The 21,792-nt window shown below is 40.1% G+C and overlaps 1 protein-coding gene and 1 long non-coding RNA gene across 2 annotated transcripts in view; one reads left to right on the top strand and one right to left on the bottom strand.

The window, feature by feature from the left end:
* Window positions 1-15,740, bottom strand: part of LOC110261983 — a 55,231-nt gene extending 39,491 nt beyond the window's left edge. Inside the window, exon 1 of the long non-coding RNA XR_002346436.1 lies at window positions 15,493-15,740. This is a non-coding gene — a long non-coding RNA (uncharacterized LOC110261983). The remainder of the gene's footprint in view (window positions 1-15,492) is intronic.
* ANK2 (ankyrin 2) overlaps window positions 1-21,792 on the top strand; it is a 355,178-nt gene that overhangs the window by 247,651 nt on the left and 85,735 nt on the right. The window contains 5 exon segments of the mRNA XM_021100703.1: window positions 1,555-1,752; window positions 4,469-4,567; window positions 5,263-5,361; window positions 14,920-15,018; window positions 15,886-15,984. Of these exon segments, the coding sequence (XP_020956362.1) occupies window positions 1,555-1,752; window positions 4,469-4,567; window positions 5,263-5,361; window positions 14,920-15,018; window positions 15,886-15,984 (594 nt within the window).

The raw sequence follows: 21,792 nt of genomic DNA, 5'->3' as shown, positions 1-21,792 counted from the left end.
TTAAATTCTCAAAACTGTTTTTTATTTTGTGATACACTTTGCAGTTAGACCTCAGGGAATAACATGACCTAAAATTCTTCTTAGGGTCTCACAAGAAGCACTTGATCCATACTCTCTCTTTCCCTTTAGTGTGTCACAGTTAATGGCAAAGCCACTGTTTTTCATTTCTATCATACATTTTTCATGGAAAATTCTACCAGACTTTATAAAGAAAAGAAAAGGAAACAATATAGGTTCCAGATTTACACTCGTTCCAGATTTTTGTTTCTTTCTTTGTTCTTTTAACCAGCTATGGGGTTTAAAGTTTGGCTCTTGTAAGCAAAGCATGAATTCCTCTGGTCTTCTCCACTAACTCCCACATAAAACTAGTAGCCCCAAGGGAGTTCTCTTGTGGCACAGTGGGGATCTACTATTGTCACTGCAGCAGCTTGGGTCACTGTTGTGGGGCGGGTTTGATCCACGTGCCTTAGGCGCGGCCAAAAACAAAAAACAAAAACAAAAAAAAACTAGTAGCCTCATTTTTCTACTTTTGAGCTGACAGTTTATCAAGAGGAAGGTGAAATCCAAGATTTTCATTGACCGCATGATTACTATAAGCCAATTTTGTTGTTTAATATCTTTTCCCACCAGAATGCAACCCTTTAAAGACAGGGATCGGTCTTGTCCATCTCTGTATCCATACCCTAGCACACATGTGCTAGGTACTTACTAAATAGCTGTTGAACGAGTGAAAAGTACAATCCAACCAGGAACACGTTAGTAGGGGTGTTATAACAAGATCATAGCAAGAACTGCATTTCATTCTGTGCTATTCAAACGATATCTGAAGTGTGAAATTTAGTTCCAGGAAGCGCCATTCAAGAGCTAAACCGATAAACTAGAATCAGTCCAGAACAGGTCATCTTTAATGGAGAGAGGTCTAGAAATGGAGCTTCTATCAGGAATAGTTAAAGGAAAGGAATATTTAGCCTGGGAAAGAGAAGACCTCTTAGAGTAGTAAGGTCTACTCTAAGAAGACCTTAGAGTACATCACCTCTAAGTACTTCATGGACAGTCATGTAGAAAAGGAATCTGGCTTCCTGCTCTTCAGGAGCAGCATTATGAGGGAGAGATTTTTATTTATTTTATTTTATTTTGGCTGCACCCTAGGCATATGGACGTTCCCAGGTCAGGGACTGAACCCAAGCCACAGCTGCAACATATACCAGATCCTTCTAACCCACTGTGTGAGGGCCAGCAATCGAACCTGTGCCACTGTGGGAAACAATGCTGATCCTTAACCTACTGAGCCAAGTGGAAACTCAGGGGGGATTTTATGCCTTGGGACTTTTGTGTGTACATCTGTCTTGCATCTGTGTAGAATGGAGTGTTTTGTGCAAAGATTTGGGTGTTGTTGGATGGAAACTTATAATGGGGCAAGAATTTGGATTTATTATAAGTACTCACTTTTAGTGTTTCTGTTGATTAGAGATCCTTATTTCCTTCAGATATATATCAGGACAATTGCTAAGCTTACAATATAGATGTGTTTCATTATTATTATTATTTTTTTAGAATGGCTACACTCCTTTACATATTGCTGCCAAGAAGAATCAAATGCAGATAGCTTCCACACTGCTGAACTATGGAGCAGAGACAAACATCGTGACCAAGCAAGGGGTGACTCCGCTCCATCTGGCCTCACAGGAGGGGCACACAGATATGGTCACCTTGCTTCTGGATAAGGGAGCCAACATCCACATGTCAACCAAGGTATTCCTGTTTTGCCTCTTGCTTCAGAGAAGAGTCTTTTGAATAAATGTAAATAGAAAGCAAGCAAACATAACTTGGAACAAAAAAGGGGCATGTGTTAAAGAGGAACAGAAATATCTTATAGAATTCAAGAAAAGCAAAGGAGCCAAGCCTTGTGAGGGATGGGAAAACTACAAGGAAGCAAGGGGCGAGACTCACAGACACTGCCTGCAGAACCGCATATTTGCATCTTTACTTTTCCCTGCCCTCCCCACTTATAGGTGCCTCTGGTTCTGCTTCCTCTGCTTCTCTGTATATGTGACCCAAGAGGTGACCCTATCGCTCCCAAGAGTTAGCATCACTGCAGTTCAAGCAGTAGGTCCAGATTGTTGTAGTATCTGCAGGTCCTAATTCCAAATTCATGTGAGGGAGAGAGGTGACAGTTTCATCTGGGGTCCAGCCCAAGCAACTGCTTCTAGGCTGCTGGTTTGTGCCCACGACCTAAGTCATTTTCATTCAGGCCGAACATCAGAGGCACCTGTGGGTCGTGGGCAGGGAACTCAGTAAAATATAAATTTCTGAGCCAGCTTCAGTCTAGCTTGGCTGGTTATGGTGGCGGTGGTCGGAGAATCAGTGTTTTTAATAATGCCCCTCTGTCCTTTCAGTATTTCTTCAGAGAATAGTCTTTGTGGACAAGCATATTAACTATAACAGAATAATAATCGTGGATATATCAAAAAAGATATCATTCAAATATAAAAAATTAGATTTTGGAGTTCCCATGATGGCTTGGTGGTAACAAACCTGACTAATATATATAAGGATGTAGGTTTGATCCCTGGCCTTGCTCAATGGTTTAAGGACCCAGTGTTGCCGTGAGCTGCGGTGTTGGCCACAGACACAGCTTGGAGCTGGTGTTGCTATGGCTGTGGCATAGGCCAGTAGCTACAGCTCCATTGCAGCCCCTAGCCTGGGAACTTCCATATGCCATGGGTGCAGCCTTAAAAGTAAAAAAACTCTGGATCTTCACATGTATATGTCAGTGTTTCTCCAGATATATCTATAACCCTATCTATCTATCTATCTATCTATATCTATTTTACACTTGTATATGCTCTGCAGAAGCCAGCTGCTGAGAAACAAAAAAATTGGAGCCTATATTTATAAGTTAGCTCATCACTTAGTGCTCTTAATGTTTTTTTTATAATACATGGTATGGGTTTACTGAAAATTAGGTTTCTTAGGATTTTCCACAAATATACAAATAAGATGTTTTCTACATCCCACTGTTGAGTTAATTAGTGCTTTTGGAGGCCCAAATGTAAATTAGTCTTAATAGCATTTGTAAATAGGTTATGTAACATATGTTCCTTAGAAAAAGCTTTGAAAAAGACAGGTTGTCTTGAATGCCTCTAGAGTCTGTGTTTTATCCCTGGAGTGTTCCAGCATAGCCCTTGTCCTTGTGCACCGCGCTCTATCCAAGGGCCTCACAGGCTCCTTTCTTAAAGTATGAGATCAATTATAGGGTTAGCCTTCCAAAAGATATTTGCATTTTAACAAGAATGAACGTGATGAAGCCCTATGGTGAAATTCAGTGAGTCAGCCAAACAGTCCTTGAAGTTTGGGGCTTGGATTTCCTTGTGGTCATTAAAGTCATGCCATTCAGTTGGTCTTCTGCCCTGATGGGGATATTCTCACCGTGGAAGCCAGTGGCAGAATATTTCATGTAACATCAGTATGCAGATGAGTCATGTGTTTATTGTTCATGAAAAACAGATCTTTCAGAAATAAACACAAGAAACCCCAAAAACAACTCAAGTAGAATTTTGAGTAGAGTGGAAATTCTATAAGGGCAGAAGCTTTTTTTTTTTTTTTTGGTCTTTTTGCCATTGCTTGGGCCGCTCCCAGGCTAGGGGTTGAATTGGAGCTGTAGCCACCGGCCTCTGCCAGAGCCACAGCAACGCGGGATCTGAGCCGCGTCTGCAATCTACACCACACTTCATGGCAATGATGGATCCTTAACCCACTGAGCAAGAATGAACCTGTGTCCTCATGGATACTAGTCAGATTCATTTCTGCTGAGCCATGACAGGAACTCCTAATTCTTAACTGCATTTTAATTGTATATTCAACTGATAAAAATAATTACTTGATGTATATATGCCAGGAAATTTACATAAAACTAGCCAATTTATGGTGCTGTATATAAATCGTGGGGTTACTTTCTATTTAGCTCTCAGAGGAACCCCCAAAATAATATACGATCTTTTGGGTGCCAGAGAAAATTATTCTGAACTCATTTCCTATAACTCTGGACAGTTTTTTTTTTACATTGATGTGATATTTTATTGATGAAAATATAGATTATTGCTGTGGTTATAAAGTAGAAATAGTCATTGGTTTATCAATTATTTAAGCGGATGAATAGATTCAGCAGGAGGCACAGATGGGTTTAAAAGGAATGTTGTTTGGAAGTTATTAGCTGAGTTACTTTGAAGTCTCACATCATAATATAAGTACGCAATATAGAAAATGTAATTTGCTGAAGGTGTTGATTAATTTAGAGAGTATGTCTTGATGGAAAGGCATATTAACTTGGAGGGTTCGTCTTAGATATCAAAAGATATAGTTTCTGGGAAGAGGCTATCAATTTTCCAGGATTTTTTTCAAGACATGGTATTATAAATGAGACAGCATGTTTTCTTCCTCAGCATGTTTGCTTCCATTCTCCCTACAGAGTGGACTCACGTCCTTACACCTTGCAGCCCAGGAAGATAAAGTCAACGTTGCTGATATTCTCACCAAGCATGGAGCCGACCAGGATGCTCACACAAAGGTAAAGTGAATCTCTGTCAGCGTAGGACAGGTTCTGACCTGGAGGATTCCCCGCAGCCCCCATTCAGGTGACCCCAAATCCAAGTCCCCCTCCTCAAAAGCCCATTCTGAATTATTTATGACTCTCTCCTGCTCACAAATCTATAATGGTTCTCCAGGTTTGCTGGAATCAAGGCATCAGGACTCTACAAAAGATTGCAGTTTTGCAGACTTAAGTCTACCCTCTCTCCCTTATCGCTGCAGCTAGTCAAGATGACTTGCTATCCTCTTCCTGTACTTGCCTGCCTCTGTGCCCTTGGTTTTGAAATGGCTTTTCCCTCTCCATCGCCATTAAATCATACAAGCTCACCTTAGCTACCTTTTTCATGCATCTCCTCTGGGCCCCCCTTTCAGACTCAGTCTCTCTTCTGTTTTCAGATCCTATTATTTGTCTCTTTCTCTTGGCTCTTTGACCGATCAAGCCACACAGGCATGTCTGATCTCCTTTACTGTGTTACATTCCCATGTTGAAGGATCTCTTCTTATTCATATTTGCATCCATGGGATGCATGTGTCATCTACTAAGAAATACTGCAATTAAATAGAATTTCTATCTACCCTACCATAGCTGAAATGCCACCTAATCCTCCTCCTCCTCCCCCTCCTACTCTAGTGAATTACTAGAGCAGTAATTCATTTCTTTACTCTTATTTATAGCTCGGTTACACTCCTTTAATTGTGGCCTGTCACTATGGAAATGTGAAAATGGTCAACTTTCTTCTGAAGCAGGGAGCCAATGTCAATGCAAAAACCAAGGTAAAATACTTGTACTCATTTTTCTTTTCTGTAAGCAAATGGTTCAGCCGTAGGGACACTTCACCAGCTCACCATGGTTGCAAAAGTAGTTTTAGTTCTTCTAAAGTGATTTTGAATACGTGATGTAGGTTTCTACAGTTGTTGGGGACTTTTCATTCTAATACCCTTTGATAGCCATGGAGGTAAGCTTCAGAACTACTTCTATTAGAAAGTTCAAGTACCACCCCCCCAACACCAAGGCTATAACAAGGTAGTGTGGATACAATAGGTGCTAGCTAGAATCCCTTGAAGTTCTGGCCCATTTCCTTTGCATCATTTCAAGGTTTTGGCCCCTCTCCCCCAGCCCTCACCTCCTGGTAAGGAAATCCCAACAGGCAGCCTAAACTGCCTGCCTTTCATTTTTAATGAACTCTATCACATTTGGGATATCACATGGTTGTGCTCAGTGAGGCAATAATGTGTAGGAAGTGTTCAAGGATAATGCAGAGCTGACTTAATCCCAGATGTTTTTCCTGATGGCATCTGAGCATTGCTATCCGGCAAAGCAAGATGGAAACCTAACACCACACTTTGGTACATTTACATTATTTCAAAGGAAGAGAAGTGCATAAAATAACTACTGTTACTATGCATCATATAACCTGCAGATCCAATTTTCTTGGTCCAAAGAAACAAGTCGTCGCATTTGTTTAAAGTTTATATTTTTGGAAATCCCCAAAGACAGCTGTGTGAGCAGGCTCAAGTAAATTAGTGTGAGCACATTCGGGAGTTTTCAAAGATGCTCCTGATTAGAAACGTTAAGATCTGGAAGTCCATCTTTTTACATCCTCTTCAAAGCAGAAACCAAAGCTTATCTATACATAAGTGTGTTTGTAAGTGAATTAAAAATCAAATTATTTTTAAAATTATAAATAATTCTATTAACGATTGATTCAAAACTTCCGATCTGACTCTAAAAGAGTAAGTACTGCCCGGTTTCTGAGCAGTTCTTGAGTTCTCATGAAATTGTACTTTGAGACATTTAAAATTTCCAATATGAATTCTCAGGCATTAGCGTGTGATACCATTTTTGCTGAGTCAGTTCATACATAAGCACTACAGGAAGACTTTCTTGTTGGAATCCAGGTATTCTTCTGAAACGTATACATGCAGCAGTGCAAGGAGATTTTGGCAGAACTTGAAAATGTTTACCACATTGTTTTTGTCAAGTGTCTGACTATTGAAATGTTTATATTTAGGGGCCAGACATATTGTCTAGGTAACATCATTTACCTCCCTGGGGTTTGAGCGGCATTCAAATGGACATTTGGTTGAGAGAAAAATCTGAGTTTAACTTTTCAGGTTTTTAAAAATTGAACACATAGATTTTACTTGCTTTTGCAAGTAAATATATATTTTCATGTATCTTCAGGGGAGTGGATAGATCCATACTTCAAACTATATTCTTTTAATAAACACTTCAGAATTTTTTCACATAGAATGACATTTTTGGAGAAAGAATTTAGTTTTCTTCCTCACATCCCATCTGTAGCCATAGTTACTAAAAACTTGTTTTGTTGCTATGAAAATATAAGCATATGTATTTCCTTTACTCTTCAAACATTCACCATTTAATATAAAATTTTGGAAAAGTTTATAAAACTTTGGTATAATATTTATAAACACAATAAAAGGAATTTTTTGGAGGTCCCATCATGACCCAGCGGTAACGAACCCAACTAGCATCCATGAGGATTCAGGTTCGGTCCCTGGCCTCACTCAGTGGATTAAGGATATGGCTTTGCCATGAGCTGTGGTGTAGGTTGCAGGCATGGCTTGGATCTGGCATTGCTGCAGCTGTGGTATAGGCCAGCAGCTGTTGCTCCAATTTGACCCCTAGCCTGGGCACCTCCATATGCTGTTAAGTGTATTGCTTTTTAGGGAAAGAAATATTACTTAATGTATGCTCCTCAAATATCCATGAATCACCTGATTTGAGAGCAGAGTCTCTGCTATAGCCAAAAGTTTCTCAGAATCCCTGTAATTGATTTTATTTCTAGGTCTCCTGGGGTTATTCTTTTGTAGGGATAACAGACAAGGCAGAGCTGATGATACTCTAGGCTGAAGGACAGTGACAGACAGACTCTCACACATATGGTACATCCCTGTGGATGGAAAGGCTGAAGGGAAAGCATAGAGGGAATCACGTTTCGCTCTGTGCCTTGTTAAAGAAAAATTTAACGAAGTAAATTTTAAAAATCTAATTGGCTTTGTTGAATGACTCATGAATGGGCAGCATCTACCTAGCGAGTAGAGAGAAGCCCCAAGGACTGTAGAAAGGGAAGGGTGTTTAGAGGCAGGACAGGAATCATAAAGGAAATAGATTATTTCAGGCTTAAGGGACCTACCTAAGGGGGACCAAAGGGGTCTAGGTGGCTGATTACCTCATCTTTCTTTGGGGGATGTGGCAGATTATCTCTTTGCTGCTGACCCAAAAATTCCTGACTGTCTAGGTAAGACTACATTTCTGGAGAGGTTGCAGCTTCAGTTGGGGTTAGGTATTAAGCCTTGTGGGCATGGCCTAGGTTGAGTGACTCACTTGCTGTTGTTGTTTTTAAATACCCCCCCTCCTTCGGATCAGACTCTCAGCTTAACTGAGATGTGTAGCTGAAGGTTTCATGGTTTTTGTTGTCCCTTTATGTGGTATCCACAGGTTATGATGTTTTTTCTACCCTGTGCTATTCACAGATCACCACTTCAGATTCACAGTCTTTAAGTTGGTCATTCTTTTCATTCCTTTTCTGATGTTCCATTCTTAGGCAGATCATCTGCTTTGTGGTTAGCAGCTGTAAACACATTTAAAGCTCTCGAGAGAACACAATGCACCAGGAGATTATTATTATTTTGGGCAGAATAATTCCCAATTTTTGGAGTGTACTTTGGAGCCATGGTACCCAAGATACAACCCAATCAAAATTAACTAAGTCAGAGAAAGACCCCACTGAAGGGGTCACCTTTTTTAAGCCAAGTGATTTGCTCAGTGATCTTACGTCATTGTTTCAACTCCCCTAGAAGGGTTAATCCAGGTGCAGCAGGTGGTGTTGGCCACAGCACACACTCTTGCTCAGCTCAGAGATAATCAGGGGCTATCCTGTTAAGAACAACTTTGGCCAGAGAGTCTAAGGATCTTTCTTGGGCAGCTATTAGCAACAGAATCTGCAATATCTTTAAGAGTTAAGGAGAGGTTCCTCATTAGCATTTACTCGTAACCAGGGAAGTAGGAATCTGTCAAAAGAAGTTAATTTTGAATCCTGAATGCCTCCTGGTATTAAGGGTCTGTGGACCATGCAGGCAGTTGTATTCTGGCTATTCTCGCCTTGTAACACTTTCTTGCATAGAGCCTGGACACAGAGGTCCCCAAATATGGGATATTAACCAGAAACAGGATAATAGACCAGGGTCTCTAGCATCTTAGACAGATCAGAGTTTTTAAAGTTTATTTGTTTATTTATTTTACTTTTTTTGGTTTTTTTTTTTTTTTTGCTATTTCTTGGGCCGCTCCCGCGGCATATGGAGGGTTCCCAGGCTAGGGGTCTAATCGGAGCTGTAGCCACCGGCCTACATAGAGCCACAGCAACGCGGGATCCGAGCCACGTCTGCAACCTACACCACAGCTCACAGCAATGCCGGATCGTTAACCCACTGAGCAAGGCCAGGGACCGAACCTGCAACCTCATGGTTCCTAGTCAGATTCGTTAACCACTGCGCCACGACGGGAACTCCCTGGATCAGAGTTTTTGATGACAAATCCAGCAGTCTGCAAGTTTATCCTCTTAGTAATAGCCTGGGAGATGCAAATAGTGGTGTTATCTTTCCAGGCCAATGCCAGAGGAAAGGAGAGAAGAAGAGAGGTTTTCATGTTTAGTTAAAATATGGAGTCATGACCTGGTGTCTTGGGAAGAAGCAGTCTGCCTCCATTGTTAGCTACTTCTCTTCCGAGTCAGTTCGATTTGGAGGTCTTTTAAGATTTGGATGGAACCAGATGTCAGGTGGAGTCTTCTTTAACTGTGCAATGTGTACCCATGGGCTGAATTGTTGCAGTTTAGCTGCCATCTGAATAGCAAAGAGGACCTGGTAGAGTCCCTCTAAGGAGATTCAAAGGCACTCTTAGTTCTTACCAATTTAGTTTTATGACCTTGAAGTTCTCAGAAACCTGCATTTGTCTAAAGGTGCTTTTCTTGGCTTTTTCTGAAGATGAAACACTTTTTCAGGAAGACTTCTGCAAAGTGTCAGAGTAAAACAGTAACTCTCTGCAAATGACAAAAGACTTAAAAAAATGCCCATTGTTAAAGATCTGATGGGGAGTTCCCGTCGTGGCGCAGTGGTTAACGAATCCGACTAGGAACCATGAAGTTGCAGGTTCGGTCCCTGCCCTTGCTCAGTGGGTTGACGATCCGGCATTGCCGTGAGCTGTGGTGTAGGTTGCAGACACGGCTCAGATCCCGCATTGCTGTGGCTCTGGCGTAGGCCGTTGGCTGCAGCTCCAATTAGACCCCTAGCCTGGGAACCTCCATATGCCTCGGGAGCGGCCCAAGAAATAGCAAAAAGACAAAAAAAAATAAAAAATAAAAAAATAAAGATCTGATGGAATTGACAAGGACATTTGGTTATTTTAGTGACATACACCTTTTTTTGTAATTATGACTGATAACATTATAGTAGGACATATCAGTCTTCCACGAATTTCACACAATTTATGAAATATTTAAAACATACACATATAAACGCAGCATAAAAAAGGCTTTGCATTACTTATTATTGACAATGCTTCCCATGTAGTTTGTTTTTTGTTGTTGTTGTTTGGGTTTTTTTTTTTTTTGGTCTTTTTTTAGGGCCTCATCTGCAGCACATGGAAGTTCCCAGGCTAGGGGTGAAATCAGGGCTGTAGCCACTGGCCTACACCACAGCCTCGGCAATGCAGGATCTGAGTTGCGTCTGAGATTTGGGACAACTGTTTTAAACGTTTACCTAGAAACCTTTATCTCACAACCATTAACTTTACTTGTTTTCAACAATTATGTTTAGACCATCCACAAAAACTCCATGAGACATTACACAAAGTCTGTCAATGGTCTAAGTTATTTATCTGGCTGACGAATTTTGCAGGAGGTAACGTGAACTTATTTGACTAAAAAACCCAGGTAGAATAAAAATTTCTGTCATCTGTATTATATTCAATGTTGATAACTCTAAAGACATATCTATTTTAATTAAACCATCAAACGTAAACTAGCTTTTATTTAACAAATATTATCCCAAATCACATGAACCTGAAACGCCTTTGGGTTAGTTTGAATCCTAAATTTATAAAAAAAAAAAAAAAAAAAGGCTTATCTGTTTAAGTGAATTCAATAGAGCTCTTTTACAAATTAACTTTAGCAATAGCGTTCAAAGGCAGAACAATACTGAACATCTACACCACACACACACATGCACATATATAGATATAGATATAGATATAGATACGCATGATATACACACAGACATGAACACAGATCTTACAGTTTTCATTTAAAATTTAAAATTTTTCCTTGATCTAGATTTTTGGGCAAGGATACTTCTTTAGCAGTTTTTTGTTGTTGTTTTTTTTTAAATCCCCTATCCTCTCCTCCTTTCTCTTTCTGCAGTTCTCTAGAGCTGTATTTCTAGCTTTGCAAAGATTTTTAAGATCAGGATAGTAGCACTGTACTCTGGAAAGAACTGGGGTGGAGCCTGGATGCTAATGGACTGACACACCCATCTACCTATGTTGGAATGTTTCCCTCTGGTCATATTTAACTTAGAGGAGATGGCCAAAAATATTTTGTAGTTATCTGTTGGGCTTTGAATATCTGCTTCCAATTTGGCCAAACTTCTGGTCATGAAGTTATTAAATCCTTTAAAATAGCTTGTCAGGTTTCAGCCAGGACAAAGAGTGACTATCTCTGGGAATACTGAACATACTTTTAGACTCAAGAGATGTCCTCCAAAAGGATACAAAAGATATTATCTTCACAAGATCTAGAGTCCCCTTCAAAGGCAGCCAAAAGAAAGAACCAACAACTTGCATGTCCCAGGCGGGCAGAAAGCCAAGCCAGGTACTTAGAACATAAATGGAGGCAAGCAAGAAGCCAGTGGCTATTCCTGAAAATGAAACGTTCAAATCCAGTGGGTCAGGATTTGAAACGGAAGTAACAACATGAAATTTTATTTTCCTGTTTCAACTGGGCACTACAGACAGGTTCAATAGATCTGGCTCTGGTAAGAAGTCCCACCTCTCACAGGCTTCTGCCACTTTTCCCCGGGATCCTTTCTGGAGGCTCTTGTTTATTAATTTCCATTTTCGCTTTCCTTGGCCATTTAAGGAATAACATAGCAGTTTACCAGAAAATCTCTCCAAGTCTCAAGTCTGAGGGGCCCATATGGGGACCCTCCTTCAAAGATAGACATGGGGGTGTTTGAAAGGCCCTTAAATATGGTGGGCTTTTGTTGACAGTTGTCTGGTCTCTTAGAGTGGAAAAGACAATGCAGACAGAGGATTACTAGAACTAATACTTAGGTAGAGGAGAGAAGGGAGCGGTAGGAATTATGTCAGTCTTAACAGTCTTCTGCTTTAAGTACTATCTTTAAATTTTTCTTAGCTTTTTGCAGCAAAACTTTCAATGAAGCCTTTTGGAGGCTCTTGGTTGCCAATTAAAATGTGTATCCCTTGCTTTTAAGTTCACTTCTTAAATGACCTTATCCAATTGGAATGTTCCTTGTAATGGCCACTGTAATTTCCCTGAGGGCTGGCAGCAATTTGGTAGGACCCTAGCTTCAAATGGAGTTCAACCCATACTTCTGTCCAGCCATATTTTGTCGCAAATGGGATGCAACCCATATTTCTGTCTGGTCATATTTTGGGGTCTCCAACATAATAGTTACGAGACAAGACTCTCAGGACACAGTAAGATTTTGGCGACTTTGTAGATGTCTATAGGTTCTGTGATTATAGTTCTTAGACATAAAATAGGCAGTTGTGCCAGAAGGGGGTGCACTTGACTCTTTAGAAATCTCTTTGTACTTGTCTTTACACAAAACAAGACAAGTCTGTGCACCTGAGTACTCCAGCAGTAACCAATTATTGCAGCCTGGCCAAGAAAAAGCCCTCATGCACCACCACCAGTTCCCAGCTTGAAACCTAAGACTGGGGGAAGATCTCAACAAATGGGGACTGTGAACTGATTCCAAACAAGTGGGGAACTGAAGCCAGCAGTGGACTCTAGGGACAGAACCATGGGCTGGGGTTTCCAATCAAATAGGAAATTGTGGGCTAGACTACCAGAAGTTCTCTATTCCAAACAAATTGGGAACCACCCAAAAAGCCAGTTAGATCAGGAGCTCAGCAAAAAAAAATGGAGCTCAAACCAAGAGGAATTTACTAACAATTCTCAGAAATGGTGGGAAAGACAGTGAACTCAAAAAGGGGTTTGCAGATATCAAGCCTGTGTTTCTTATTGTTCCCCAAATGCCACTAGAAGTTTACTTTGGATCCCACTGCTGCCACCAAATCTGTTAAAAAAAAAAAGCAAAATTCAACTGCATTAAATTTTAAAGATCTAATTGCCTTTATTGAATGATTCATGATTGGGTGTCATACTTCTAGTGATTAGAAGGAAGCTCCAAAGGGATACAAAAAGAGAAAGGTTTTTAAAGGCAGAATAAGCAAGTCATGAAGAACAAAGATTATTTCAGGCGTAGGTGACCTACCTATGGGGACAGACAGGGCAGATTACCTCATCTTCCTTTGGGGTATGGAGGTAATGTGGCAGATTACCTCCTTGGTGCTGACCAGAAAACTACTGACCAACTGGTTAAGATGACATTTCTGGGGAGGCTGAAACTTCAGTTAGGTTCGTATTAAGCCCCAGTTGGTGGTATGGCCTAGCATAAATGACTCCGTTTGGGGCTGCGGCTTTCTTTTTAACAGCGCATAGACAGACACTTCATGTAGACATGACATATTGCTCATGAGGAGGCAGTGACACTAGATATACTAGGGATGTAGATTCTTACAAGTGGAAGGTAGGAATGGGCTACTCAGAACTCAGAGCCCAGGCCACTAGATATAAGGGATATAGATTCTTACAAGTGGAAGGTATGAATGGGCCACTCAGAACTTGGGTCTGAAATACATAGATTTTATTGGAGGTGAGGCAGGAAGACAATAAAAAAGTAGTCTCATAGCCATTGTCTATCATGATCTTCTACATAGGATCTGAACTAGAAGGATTGTGAAGAAATTACTTAACCCTATTATTGGCAGTTTTATCATCTCTGAAATGGGGAGAAAATTATTCAGTCATTTGTTCAGGCACTCATTTAGTCACCCATTACTTACAAAGCACCTACTATGTACCAAACACCCTCATTTTCAGAGTGGTAATAAAGGTTAAAAGGGACAATAAATATAAGGTTTGATATCTGGCATAAAATGGATACTTAGTACACAATAGCTATTCATGTTTTGCTTTCAAGATCCTAGTGCAATTTAATTAATGTGCATATGCAAGCAACCTGTACCATACCTACTGCCTAAGCAAGACTGGCTTCCCATTAACCTGGCCAGCAAGTCCTCACAGATCACAGAACTTTCACCTGAAAGTTTAGACCAGAATGTTCAAAAGAACCTACTTTTAAAATACATTTTTTTTTATTGAAAGTGGGCCATTAAGCTTCCAATGACATCTTCTATTCTCTTAACTGTGTGCTTTGACAGAAGCTGTTCTCTGAAAGGAATATGAGGGTTTTCGTTAATTTTTTTGGACAAGTCATTTTATTTGCTAAAAATATTTGCTGGGAAGGAGAAATAAACAACATAATCATTTCTGTAGATGTCATGTTTTTATTTGGTTTTGACTGCTGCGTAATTCTAGTTTAATCAACTCGTTATTATACCTTTAAATTTTTTATTAAAGTATAGTTGATTTACAATGTGTATAGCAGACTCAGTCATACATATATATATATACGTTCTTTTTTAATATATATTGTTTTCCATCATGGTCTAAGAGAATATGAGATTTACATTTACATTTACATTTACTTTCATTGACTTAGAATTCTTAAAGCTAGCCCAAAGTGTAATTATGGAGGAAGTCACCAGGAGCAAACAGTGGTTGGTGTGATTCTCAGCAGCTTAGGTGAAACAGTTTACTCTTCCTTTCTTAGGGAAGAAACCACTGCAAGACTGCCCTTTCTCATTATAAATCTTCTCTCAGCATACCCATTTTTACTGCTAATTAGTGAAAATATAATAATAGCTATAACTTGGAGTCTGTTAATCTTGCCGTTTCAAAAGCCAGCCTCTTTGTTTAGCGGACCATAAGGTGTGAGGGAGTGTTTGCTGCTGCGAAATGGGTTGCTGGCGATACTGTGCTCTACCACGCAGCCCTGATGGTTTGCTTGTAAATAAAGTTAAGAAACGCACAATGAAGGCTAACCTAGTTTTCTCCTCCTTCTGCACATCTCTGCCCGGTCCACCACCACCGTCGACCACAGAATGGCTACACGCCTCTGCACCAGGCCGCCCAGCAGGGCCACACGCACATCATCAACGTCCTGCTGCAGCACGGGGCCAAGCCCAACGCGACCACCGCGGTAAGGCGCCGGCTGCCCCTCGCCACCTCCCCTTCCTCCTCTCCTGCCCCGGGGCTGCTTGGCAGTCCTGAGTTCCCGTACGTCCTCCTAAAACAAGCCCCCGCACTCGGGAAAGCCCGGGATTTCCAGAAATCTGCGCACTTTCACTGGGAAGCGGGAGTGACTCAGAATTCTGTCCCAGGAGAGGGGCCCTGCGCTTGGGCTGGGGACGAGCTCTGCTTCCAGCTGGCTCTCAGCTCCGCTCCTGCCTGGCCTTCTTAAGGGAGCGCAGTTTCCGAGGCTGCTGGCTCAGATGGAGCTCGTTGGGATGTGGAGCCATTGAAATGTAAACTAAGCGGAGCAATTAAACCAACCGGGCTCCCCAGCGGCCTGGGCTGGAGCCTGAGTCGCTTGCTTGCGTTCTTTTGCGGCCGCGTGAGCTTCTGCACAGCTGCAGCGAAATATGTTTCTGTGTCCCCCGCGGTAACAGCTTACCTGCAGCAGATGGCCTGACCTCTGCTGGGGAGTGAGTGTCCTTGGTACTTGAGGAGTTTTCGGAGGCCTCATCCTCGGTTCAAGGGTTACTTTCCTAAGCACAATGCAGGATCCTTAGAGCTGTTTGACAACCTTAGGGTTAAAGCAGTCAAGTGCTTCTTATTAGGAAGAGCAGGCAGATGCAGCTTGTTGTGTTACCATGGTGACCCGGGCGCTAGTCTAAAGAAGTTACAAAGAAGATTCAGATGTAATGGTAAAAACTAGTGATTTTCCTAAGCTGTGCCTTGTTTTGGAAGGAAATACTGGCTCCCGCGGAGCCACGGGTGAGCTCATTGGCTCCCGGCGCCGTCCTCCCTCCCAGCCCTCACTCTCTTTCTTTCCCTCTCCCTTCAGAATGGCAACACTGCCCTGGCGATTGCTAAGCGTCTGGGCTACATCTCCGTGGTGGACACCCTGAAGGTTGTAACGGAGGAGGTCACCACCACCACCACGGTAAGTAAGAGGAACCCAGCAGCTTCGGCTCCGTTGTCCTGGTTTTTAAACCCCAGACATTTTCACTTGCAAAATGTTTTGCGCGTTTGATTTCGAACTTCATTGGATGAACATATTGCAGAGCATTCATTGCGGCATGCAGATGTACATGCCTCTACACACTAACGCAGGAATTGCAGCTTCCTTTAGTCAAAAGAAACCCATATAAAGGGCGCGAAGGTAATTTTAAATACTTTGTTCCTTTTGCTGTGACTGATTTCTTCTTTGCTGGTGTCTCTGCCCTTTTGCTGTAGTTGGGTGTGACACCTACTGCTGGCAGAGTGGTAAGACACTGCACAGCAAACTTTTAATCTTCGCCCAGAGAGCACGCCAGCCTCTGGGGAGACTCTGATCCCTGCTATGCTCACAGGGGTCAGATGCATTCCCAGGGAGAACAATTCAGCCTAATGGTCTTCCGGTTTCTGATTAGTATTTTTTCATTCCAAAAGAAAATTGAAGGTGCTTAGAAGGGAAACTGTGTCAGTATCTTGACAGAGCCTATATTTAAAATTTTTATTTTCACTGTTGGGAATATGACTGCTCATTCTTTAGGAGAGAACAGTGATCGTCACTGGCCTTTGCCAGAGAAACTCTGGAAGAGTGAAGACCGGGATGATAATGAGTCCTAATGCTTTCATGCTATTCAGTTGGAGCAAAGCCTAAAAGAGGCCTCCTGAGAGGGAGACTTATAGCTGAAAGTGGAAGTGCTCTTCCCTTTGCATTTATTTATTAGCTTTTCTCCTTAAGCATCAACTCTAAGAACACAGCTTTTTAATTTCTCTTTGTAAAGCAGAAAAGTAGAGCGAGAGCAGAACATTAGATGTTCCTTAGAGACAATAAGGTCATGTATCAACAAATAAAAAAATTCCGAATGAGGTTCTGGTAAATGCTCCAAGCTAGGAATGATGCAGATAGAGTTTTAGAACACTTGGTTCTTTTGATAGATGTGAAGCAAACGAAAGGAATTTTGTTCTTCAGGTTGACAGCAAGTTCCTGTTGACAGACCTTGAGGTAGATGGTTTGACGTGAAGTTTTAAATAGAGTGGAGTATGATTTATTAATGAACTGCAAGACACAGACTGAATTTAGATGAGCGAGAATGGCACTGCTTGTTTTCTCAAGTGGAATCTTAAAGCCTTTGGCCAGTGTGCCACAATATTTGTAAAGATTTAAAGTATAGCATTAATAAATGATGTAGCACAAAACCAAGTCTCGTCACTACCTAGCACTCTACTTCTGAGCCACTTTCTAACCTCTCATACTGGGAAAATCTTCATATTAGGAACCTGTATGCGGTGTCTTTATTTGGCATCTTTGAAACAGTGTGTCCACCAGAGATAAGTGAAGCTTTTAGTGACACGATTGGCTAAACACTTGTGTGCTTAGAAGTCCCATTTTTCTCTCAACGTGATTTCCTCTTCCATGTTCTGGGAATCATGTATGCACATTTTAATCAAATGACCACTAGATGGCAAACTTGCTTCTTTTTAGCTGTCCCGACCTGCTTTTCTTCCATTCACTTCATTAACTTATTCTTCTAGTTTTTATTGGATAAAAAATAGGTTCTGTACTCAGGGCTGAAGAGTTATCAGTGGTGAAAACATTGCCCCTCCTTACCAGCAACTTACAGTGTGGTGGGAGTGGAGAATGAAACTTAAGTTTGGAAGAAAAGAAATGCTTTTATGACAATAAAAGTATAGAAGTTACATGTCTAGTTTCAAAGAGATCTCAGGCCCTCTAAATCATAATAATAAATATGACTTCGAGTGAACAATTTAAACTATATAGGTCTATTTTCAAAGGGGAGCAATTAGCTTTTAAACACTGTCACTACGTAAGTTCTCAGACACCATGTCAAAAATCAGGCACACAGCTGTCTCTCCACACATCTAACTCAAGGAGGATATGAAAACTCCTCATAGAACTCTTCTGTGAGTTTTTTTTCCCCTTTCTGATAACTTAAATCTCTATGTTGCCTAGCTAAGCATTGCTCCAGCAAAACCCATTATACTTAGAAATCAAGTTTCTAGGTGAAAACCAACAAACGGTTATAAAACATAATAGCATATCTGCTTTCAGTTGTAATAATAAGAAATCATTGTCCACATTAACTGAACAAGTATTCCCTTTATCTAAACGGGTAGTTTTATTTTTATTTTTTTGATAGGCAAGAAATAAATTTATTAAGATAGGATGCTTGTGAGAGATGCAAGCTGGCAGGCAAGGAGGCTCTTTGGTTTTATTGGTTTTGATGCTGTCCTATCTTTGCTTTGTGCTCCTCTTAGAACTGTGAGTTTTATTGTTTTATGAAATGGAATTTGGGATTAATATTGGAATGAACTTATTCCTATCTGTAATGTGTATTCTTACTTTAGCCTTCCTGTCTTTCAGGAGAGATTTTCATTCATTCTTTTTCCACATAATGATAATATTAATGATATTAAAACTATAGTTAATAAAAATGTGTCAGACATTGAAGGTAGATCTAGGATCCAAAGTTAGGTTGTCAGATTCCTAAATCCACGTTCTTAACCACTCTAGCAGACTGATCTTGGCTTTGCTGACAGTCGCTTAACAGGAATTCTGTGAAAGAAATGTTTTCACCTAACTTTCACCTTTACAAAACTAATTTAAATAATGCCCTTTATTGATTTCCACAGACGCATTATTCAGTATCATTTTCTAAAATCTACATACAGATTCACTAAAAATAATTTGGAACTGCTCACTGGTGGCATGCAAATAGCATGTAGCAATTTAATAATTACATAAGCTCAATCAAATTAAATTTAATGTTATTACCATGTAAATGAAAGAGTTGAACTACAGCCATACATCTCATCTATGAAATTGCACATCACAGGCTTTATATGATGTGCCCCTTGAGCAGCCATGTGAGTTCTCTGCCATCAAAGAAAGTTTCCTTTGCAATTCCTCCCTCCAGAGTTCTTTACCCCAAAGTATGAATAAAGTCATTGTGTGGTGAGAAGAGCAAGGCGGTAGTTTGTAAAGGAAATGCCACTGCTCAGAAATTTCTGAGACATTTTGGAATCATGGTTTGTTTCCTTAACCTTTGCTTTTCTAACTTTCCTTCATAAGACCCAGCAGGGGATATGAGACAGTTGAGCGTTCTCCCAGGATGACAATTATTGTCTGTCTGCTGGAATGAATATTAGAGTGGGAGGGACATGTTTCTGGCAGCAGAAGCCAACACGCTCAATCTCCTAATGCAGTTTGGAAGGACTGTGAGATATGACTCATTGCTCTACTTATTGACCAGCTATCATCAATTATTTGCATAGTTGCAGTGATCCTGTTTTTTATGTTGCATATAATCATTGATATGTAGAGGATAAATTACTGAATAAGCTGCTAACATAAGAATGACATTATGTTTATATTATCATTTAGACATTGGACCTAGATCTTATCTGATGCCGTAAGTCCGTTAAAACAGGAATCATAAAAATGGGAATGCAATAAATACATGTAACGTCATTCAACACCTTTTGAGGTTGAGTCAAGATCTTTTCTTTGAATATAGTTCCATTGACGAGAAAGATAAGTTGTTTTTGCACAAAGAACATCATCAGTAACACATTCTATATTGTGAAAGTATCCTACAATATCTATAGCTATATAACAATTATCCTGTGTATTATCTTAAAGAGGCACTAGACTGGAGAGCAGAACCTTTTTAAAGTTTTGGCACTTTTTTTTCCAATCTGCTGTAATTGTCACAGCCACACATGAGTAGCAGTTATTTTTGGTGACCCATCTTTGAGACTTTCCAAATCATTGAGTTTAATTTTTATAAAAATATTATTTACAGTATATGTAACTGACACACAAAAATTATGTTAGTATGCACAATTGGTATAAATGGCTTGGGAACAAAGCCAAGTTTAGCAGTAGCCCTGATGGGAGCCAGTGTGTGTGGACTTTGAAAGGTGGCATAGGAGCCAAGGTCACTCACCATATTGCCGACTTGCTGAGTGTATGATACAAAGGAGGTGCTTGGCCGGGGCGGGGAGGAGGTGCCCTAAATGAGGGGCAGTAAAACACACTTTCCTTTGCACAAAACAAACTAGATTTTTTCCACCATTCATTAAACATGTTAAGGACTCATGTTTTATTTTCTACATCATGACAGATGTTAAAAAACTCGTTATTAAGCCTGCCGTCTATTCTATCCTATTTGTTTTGCCACATTATATGATTTAATTACATCCTATTATACTTATGCATCATGCACTACTCATTTTAACTTTCAAAGTAGTTTCTAATCTTGACCATAGAATTTGAGATTCTATAGCAGAAGAAGATGCCCATGATCATTTAATTATAACCTTGTTTGCTCTGGACTATTCAGATGCAGTTGCATAAAATCATGTTATGTTTTGCTAATCAGGTTTTCAAAGGGCACTTCATGTAAATAGAGACAATATATATTCATTTCTTATAACATTAGTCATGAGCAGGAAAACTTATTTATTATCTACTCAACAAATATTTATTTATGACCATTTAAAGGTCAAGCACTAAGTCATGTTCAAATGCATCCTATATTTACTACATTGTACATAGAAGGCAGTTTTTTATATCTGTGCCAAAAAATATCCATGACCAATACGATCAGTGTGTTACTTTTTCTGTTGCTGTATATGTTTGCCAATAATGACTTTAATGGCGTTCAATGACCAAACTAAAGCAAAGTTATTTCCACTCTCACAAGTTCAAAGAAAATAGAGTCCCATTATCAGCATGTGAAAATAGAAAAACCGAGAATGTCAGGCAATATGACTTAATCATTTAAGGTGTATTTCCATCAATTATTTTCAGATGGAGAAGCATGCTCTTGTGGCAGTGTTTCCTAGGAAAGGCAAATACTCTAGGACGTTTCCGTAAAAATGGGCTTTTAGGTGTATTCTAAAACACCATTTCAGAGATGCTGATTTAATTGGGTTGTGTTGGGACCCAAGCCACAAAATGTTTTAAATTTCTCTATTAGTTTTAACATGCAGGTGGAATTGAGAACCACTAATATGGCACTTAGGTTATTATCTAGCTTTATACATTAATATTATAATTATAATTCAATGGTGTATTATACTCATTTAAGTTTATTCATTCATCAAATACTTAGTGATTATATCTTATCCTTTAGAACTTTTGATAGATGTTTTTGTCTTTCCTACAGGTTTAGTTTATTTTCAGTGAATAAGTCATTATAGAGTTATTTAAACATCAGAAGCAAGATACTAGAAAGCTAAATTTACTACTCTAGGCTTCAGCTGTGCCTTCCAGTTGAATTACATGAGACTTTCTTCACTTTCTCAATTTCTTCTTTTAACTGTGATGTCACCCCAAAGAAGATCTGTTTCATCATTAAGTGGATTTAAAATGTGTTTGGCATAATTTTGTCATCAATTTATTCAAAATGTATTTGAGAAGCTCCCACTGTGTTTCAGGTTTTGCAGAAACAGTCTTTTTAATGACTCACATTCATGTGGGAGGGGCTAAAACGTGCTGTTGGGTCATGTGCGCAGGGGACCTCGATGCCGTAGAGTGAGATGCTGCAGATAAACAAATAAACTCATTGGGGAGCATTAGGAAATGCGTCTCCAAGGAAGTTATATCTCATATGAGCCAAGAAAAGAGAGGAAAGAATATCTCTGGTAAAGAAAAGACTTATATGGAAAAGCCAGAGGCATAAGAGCCTATGGCTGCCTACACTCTTGTAGCATGAGGGGAGACGTGAGGCCTCCC

This window comes from Sus scrofa, chromosome 8 (genome assembly GCF_000003025.6).
Source record: "Sus scrofa isolate TJ Tabasco breed Duroc chromosome 8, Sscrofa11.1, whole genome shotgun sequence".
Classification (NCBI taxonomy): Eukaryota; Metazoa; Chordata; class Mammalia; order Artiodactyla; family Suidae; genus Sus; species Sus scrofa.
Note: the sequence above shows the minus strand (reverse complement) of the source record. Positions and strands in the feature narration are given on the sequence as shown.